A 6598-nucleotide genomic window follows, 5' to 3' on the forward strand; every position below is an offset into this window, starting at 1 on the left:
TGAGAATCCGGATTCGTGGTTACGTGGCGCTCGAGAGAGAGGCACGAATCACGGTAAAATCCAGAGTTGATAATTTTAGCATCATCACAATAGGAAATTAATTCTCTGCATTCTATTGTAATCTGATCTTTGTCATTAACTCTAGGCGCCCGAGAGGGGCTAGACGCAAGGATTGAGAATCCGGATTCGTGGTTACGTGGCGCTCGAGAGAGGCACGAATCACGGTAAAATCCAAAGTTGACGTTTCCTGTTGTGCAAGTAGTTAATTAGATTATTGCTTGATAATTTAGGATATAATTAGTGTTTAGTTCAGATTAATTTATCATATTTGGTTAGGCTAGTTGACTGAAGAATACACAGAATTCAATCCTCCCTGTGGATATGACCCTCGCTTACTGCTAGATTACATGAACGATTCGTACGCTTGCGAGGTATTAAAGCCGATGTAACTAAATTATACATCACATTTCCAGAGGCAATCTTGCGGAATTGGATTCCTGAACTGGGCCGGTGTGGAATGATGAAGATTATAGAACAGTCCAGTTTTTATCACAAAGCAGTTGATTCATCTACCAGAATAAATGTCCCGAAGGAGTTTTCAATGTGTCCAAGGTGTGATGGCACCAGAGCTCAATTGGCAATCTTTTGATTGTTATCCATTGTCTGAAGGTGAAATCTGTTTGGGTTGGTTTCCAGCCTTCGGATGTGGTGATGTGTGAGTGATGATGTTTTTTGCAACAAATTTGTCCTCGGAAGTTTGGAAGATAAGGAGCCAGGTGTTGTGTTGAACATGGGAAAAGTATGGAGCATAATCAAGGTGGAGGTGATTGACAAACTAGTTGGAGATGTGTTGGCCTGATGTCTGGGTGGTGGATGCTCTATTCTACTGGTAGAGCGTGGGCGACCTTTTTTCTTCCATCAGCAAGTGCTTGGGCAGGAAGTGTGATGGAAACAAAGCCCTTAATTTATGGCAGTGGGGAGGAGTTGAGGCAAGTGGTTGGGGTCAAAAGGGCGTGGTGGTAGGAATTGGAGCAAACTGCTGTGAAAGGACTCCCAGCTGAAGCTCGTGTTGGTGCATTTGTGGGTATATAATGGCATAATGGCTTTATTGTGGCATTGTGTGATCTTGCACTCCCTGGAGCCTTTTGTAGTCAAAGGTGGAGAGGTTGATCACCAGGATGCCAATCCAGAGCTCCTTGGGTCGGTTGCTCATGGAGTTTTTGTCAGTCACTAAATCAAAAAGCTGGATGAAGGTCGCACAAGCAGTTACCAGGATGAAGATGAATGAGCGATTGTCATGGGTTCTTTACAGAATTCAAATAGCCAAGCCAATGCGATCGGTTGATCGGTTGAGGGTCATATGTGTGCATCCATATCTGAAGCTGTAGCCGGCTTGGGGAGTGGGGTTCTCAATGCTATCTTCTGCAGGAAGCTCTATTACGAACTGTCTGCCAGGCAGGATTGTCATCTTCTCCATTGGTTCTGGTCCTCGAATTATCACTTTCTCATGGTCTGGGAAGGAGCCCCTCTCAGCGATCAACAGTCATGGAGCGTGAGGTTCCTTCCCCGAAGGTCAAGGTTGGTAGGCGTGGATCTTTAATCTCTCGGTTGGTCGCGCTGCAATCCAGTGCCTGAAAGGCACGTCCCTTGCTCCTCCACCAGCATCTTCCCGATGATCTTCGCTCTCTTTTTTTGTCTCTTTACTGTGCTCCTCTGGCCTCAACTTTTCTCTGTCCTCTTACCATCTTCTCGCATTCACAACACTTTCCTCAACTTCCTGAGATAGCATGGTATTCAAAGGTTGGTTCAATAGTCAGATCAACTTCACCTCAACTTGTACAAGTCTGGAATTATACCTTCGAGTAGTAGAAATTATTATTCAAATTGAGATGCCTTTTCTTTCTCTGGTTTACTTTATCAAAAATTGAATTATTAAACTAGAAGGCAGTAAATGTTTAAACTTTCCAAGTCACCTCACAACAAGTATCTTATCGCCTACTATTATTTATAGCAAGAAAAGAAGGCTTAGCCACTGGGAAACAAAAGGGTCATCTGCCAAAGTATACTTCTTTTCTTGAATTTCTTCTTTGATATCTCTTTTCCATGAATATGTGATGATGTTTTAAATATACATTAACAAATGACAACTCTTGTGTTGAAATGGGTTTCAGGTTCATTCAAAAATAACTAGAGCAAGGTCTTTCCTTGACCTACATTGGATTATTTTATTAGCATCTTGTAATGACGTGTTTGTCTCCACATCCTGCTATTTGTCTGGCTTTTTCTTCCTTTCTATTTTGAACAATGTCATAGTAAGAAATCTTCTGCGCAGGTGGAGCATCCATTCTGATACTTTCAACTGATTCAGTCAAGTGGCAATTGTCTTCTGCTACTGCTAGTTTCTTGTTCTTAATCTGAGGCACTTGCAAGCACTGCACCGCCCATGACTTTGTATTCCAATGGAAATTTAATGGCCGATCGAGCGCACAAGGCATGTGAGAGATTGAGGATTTTTACCTTCACCTCCACAACCGCTCTTCTTTAATGCCAAGAGTCATGGATCATGGCAAGGGCAATTTTTCAGTCATTGTATAAATGGACTATGAACATCTACTTCTTCCATTAACACAAGCAGGTAAGAATAACAAACATAGTTACACACAGATCCACCCACAAGGGGAGGAAGAAAACTTGAGAGACTGCAACAAAGCCAAATTCAACCCATGACGAGAACTGTCGACCCAAGTGCAGAACGAGTGATCTCATTCTCTCTGTTTTGTATTCAGTCGCTGTTACAGCAGCATATATCAAGGCAGCACTCGCAAGTCTCGTAGCTGAGGGCGTTTAATATAAAACGAAAACAAAAGCGAATGAAAAGAGTATAAAGCAATATACCAGCCATAGAGAAAACTTATTTCTTTCACGTAATAGCACCAAATTTATTCATCTCGTGTGCTTAACAGAGATCATGATTCATGAGTACAGATTACTGAGCTGCCCAAATGGATGCACTGTGGATTTGTACTTCAGACTCGTGGATTGATACTGTAGTGAAAACGTTCAATGGAAATCAGTGAAAGAACACAATAATTCGATTCTTTTAATGCCCATCAATCGGTCACTACATGTGCTCTGTTTTATCCATCAAGGTCTCAATTTGACGAAGGAAAAGTAAAAAATTGGATCACAGTACCAAATGAAACCGAAGCCTATCTATCTACAAATTTCATGGTTTCCAAGGCGGAGGGGGAGGAGGGGACATCGGGTAGAGCGGCGGCACGGCGGAGAAGATTGTGTTCTTGTCCAAGGTTGCACTGCCGCCGCTGGAAGTGAGTGAGATTAGAGCAGCAACCAAGCCTGCATTGCCGGCCAGTGTAGGCTCCGTGTAGCTGTAATTCTTACGGACGTCCTTAAACCCGTCGAACCGATCGGGGCCGCCCACCATGGCACCTGCAACTGTGTGGGGATTGGGGTTTCGGGAGTCCCGCCATTTCCATCCTCCGGTGCACGAGTACTTATTCCCGTCTGTTGGAATGGAAGCCCCCCGGTGGTGGACATGCTTCGGGTACTTGCTTCCATATCCCACCACGTAGCTCATTTTCTGAGGATTTTTTCCCAGAATGTAATTCACCTGCAAAATGCCCCAACGCCCACCATAAAACTCAGTCACATAGTGTGGTTGTTGAAGTGGAAGAAGAAGGAAAGGAGAGAAATAAAACCTGAGAGGCGGCAAATTGACGGAGGACGTTGGAGGAGAAGTATCTGGGTCCGCAGAACCAACCAGGAACGCCGGTGGCATTCATGTAATCTGCATAAAGTGAAGCCAAGAAGGCTGCATTGGCCACATACTGGAGAGGCTGTGGCCGCCCGTGATTCAATTGGATCATCCCTCCTGCATTCAGATTAACCCACATTGCATCAATCAATAAGTCCTTGTTATCATCTCGTTCCATCTCCGCCCCGCAAATACAGTTGGATTGGATTTCAGTTGCCTACCTCGGGTCCAGTTGAAGAGATTAAACTGACGGAGGTAAGAGCACATGTTCAGCCCTGTAACGTTGTGATACATCCTGAGCATGTCCTCGTAAGGGTAGCCGGGGTTCAAGAAGATCCTCATTCTCGTCAGAAGCAGTTGCGCTGCCGGGAGCTTGTTGTCCCAGCTCAGCACGCTCAAGTCGGGGATACTGAAGAAGGCCTTGGCATTCTTTGGGAATCCTGGATTTGTCGCAAGCGCCAGGTAGGAAGAATTCCCGGTTGCATAGTACAACCAAGCGGCGCCCCACATGTACTCGTCGTAGTAGCCGGTGGAGTTGTAGAACATGGCGATATCCTGGTTTCCTCTGCTGTAGGAGTTCCGCTTCCCACTGTCCCTAGCAAATTTGTACAGAGTGGCGGCGCCCTTGACTAGCTTCTTGGAGTATGTGGGGTTGTCGCGGAAAACTATCGAAGCGGAAGCGAGGGCTGCAGCCATCTCCGCGGCGAGGTCGGGGCCGGCGGTGACTGAGATAACCGGCCGTTTGTAGGTCATGTCTTCAGGCCTTTGCCAACAGTAGTGATCATCTGGACTGCTTGTTCCATTTTGGGCCCTTCCTACCTACACAAATCTCTTTCGAGGTTAAAGAAGAACTGGTTTTGAAACACAGACCCACCCTTCCCACCATCAAAAGCTCCAATTTTGCTGAATTTATTGACGAAAATTGAACTTCGTGTGACCGGAAAACAAAAAACAGAAAAAGGATGAAAAACAAAACAGGGAGACGGTTAGAGATCTTGCAAGTCGCATCGTACCTGGGCATAGACGTGATCGATAGTAGTCGCAGTGGAATTGAAGGTGCGAAGAATGTAATCGGTACCCCATTTTATGAGATCCCGAACATGATTATATTCCCCGATCGCTTTGTATTTGTGACCATATTCGATGACAGTCCAGCTCAACATGCTCATGGAGAAAGCCATGGGATAATGGAATTTTATGTTGTCACCGGCGTCGTAGTAGCCGCCGACCAATCCACCCTTCACGTCTTGGACATCCGAGCCATCTTCCAGGCCAGAATTGCCTCGCCATGGCACCCCATTGCTCTTCGGCAATCTCCCAGCTGCAAGAGACCCGTTCATTCAAGAAAAATGTCAAAAACAGGGTATTCAATTAGTGCAAACAAGATAGTTTTTCGATCAAACAATTATAGACATCTGCATAATTTTCTGCATCCCCGCCACAATATTGAACAGAGTCATCAAAAGTATGTCTTTCTTCAAAAATTTCAGTAACAAGTTCGAAGCAGTAAAAAAAAAAAAAAAGTGTGCTAACGATTCTCATGGTAACATTTCATGAAAATTGATCTCGCTAAAGAGAAACATTGTCACTTCTCATGTCAAAGATGATGCAAAAATTGAGCCGAAAAGTCGGAGATGATCGAAAGACCTACATTTTTGTGCATTGAAGAACATGAGGGCCTTGTGGAGGGCCATGGTGTAGTTATCTGGCGGCGGAGGGGGCTTGTGGTGCTTCGGAATTGCCTTGACGATGATGATCGGGAGGACTATCACCAAGAATGCTATTGCTATAGTCCAGAGAGTCCACTTCACAGCTTTTCGGCTGCAAACGAAGCAGCCGAAGTCGATATACTTGTTCTTTTCCGTCTTGGATTGCGGCCCCAACAACCAGCTCTGTTGCGTCTCGTCCAGGTGATGAGAGTGCGCCAGAGCTGCTCTGTCCAAATCCATGTTTCGGCTTTCATCTGCGCCTGAATCAGCGTGAATCTCGAAATTACCGCCCCAGTGATTCGCCGCATGCATCTTGACAACCCGCGTTTAATCCGACTTCATGGGACGTTAGCGATTCTTGAAATGACCAGTGATTCTTTTTACAGGTGCCTCTTGAATGGAAGAGTGCATTCGAATGTCCCGAGTTTTTCTTTTTTCAAATCTGGAAATGCATCGAAGAAGAAGGACAAGAAATGTGGAGAGAAAATCAGTCCATAATGAAACGAAACAATCAATCAAATCATTTATAACGAACAGTGACTGCGATGGAAGATATTACTAACTAGTCGATTAATGCCTCCACGGAAATCTCCGGTTTCAACGAGGGGAATCGAACCAGGCGACCGCGGCTTCCTCAGATCTCTATCAACTCGACCGGATTCAGAAACAATAAGAAAGCAGAAGAAAACCCAATTTCATCATCAAGCGAGACGACGATTGACCTATATAAAAAGCAGAAGATCTTCACCCTTATAAAAAGCTAAAACCTTTCTATAAATTTATTTCGTTCCCAAATCTTTATTAAGAAGGAAAAGTATTCAACGTTTCAGACTCACCGAACGCGGATATTTCAACCACGGCTCACCCGAGAAAGCAGAAAAAACATAAGCAAAAGACTGAAATTTAGAAACGCGGTATTGATCTGTATCATGATTCCAGCTCCTGACAACCCAACTCTACCAGTCGAAGATCCTGTGATGAATGAAGCCTTCTCAGAAGCTTCAGAAAGCCTCCTCCTCCTCGTCTTTTCCATGATTCAAATATTCAGTTAGAGGAGAGGCCATAGTTGACTGAGATGAGAGAAGGTGACATCGAATTTGTTAATGTTTCCTGC

General features: G+C 44.7%; 1 protein-coding gene across 2 annotated transcripts; it reads right to left on the reverse strand.

Moving 5' to 3' along the window:
- Positions 1-2918: 2918 nt before the first annotated feature.
- On the reverse strand, positions 2919-6577 carry LOC137944995 (endoglucanase 12-like). Of its 2 annotated transcripts, none has more exons than XM_068790843.1 (7): positions 6321-6577; positions 6048-6206; positions 5427-5926; positions 4789-5096; positions 3997-4594; positions 3720-3892; positions 2919-3631 (listed from the first exon to the last, which is right to left on the reverse strand). In XM_068790843.1, exons 3-7 carry the CDS (start codon positions 5794-5796, stop codon positions 3227-3229), a joined length of 1854 nt encoding a protein of 617 aa, XP_068646944.1. In that variant the 5' UTR covers positions 5797-5926; positions 6048-6206; positions 6321-6577; the 3' UTR covers positions 2919-3226. The 2 variants fall into 2 exon arrangements, with proteins under 2 accessions (XP_068646944.1, XP_068646953.1); XM_068790852.1 differs by having other exon boundaries at positions 6044-6206.
- Positions 6578-6598: the final 21 nt, after the last annotated feature.

Source organism: Aristolochia californica, unplaced genomic scaffold, assembly GCF_029961685.1.
Source record: "Aristolochia californica isolate CCGP_79_NKW_82.1479 unplaced genomic scaffold, dmAriCali1.0.hap1 SCAF_1, whole genome shotgun sequence".
NCBI lineage: Eukaryota > Viridiplantae > Streptophyta > Magnoliopsida > Piperales > Aristolochiaceae > Aristolochia > Aristolochia californica.

Coding starts and splice junctions, on each gene's coding strand:
- LOC137944995 (XM_068790843.1), bottom strand. CDS start 5,796: ATGCATGCGGCGAATCACTGGGGCGGTAATTTCGAGATTCACGCTGAT. Junction 5,097..5,426: donor GTTCTTCAATGCACAAAAAT/GTAGGTCTTTCG, acceptor GGTCTCTTGCAG/CTGGGAGATTGCCGAAGAGC. Junction 4,595..4,788: donor TCGATCACGTCTATGCCCAG/GTACGATGCGAC, acceptor AGATTTGTGTAG/GTAGGAAGGGCCCAAAATGG.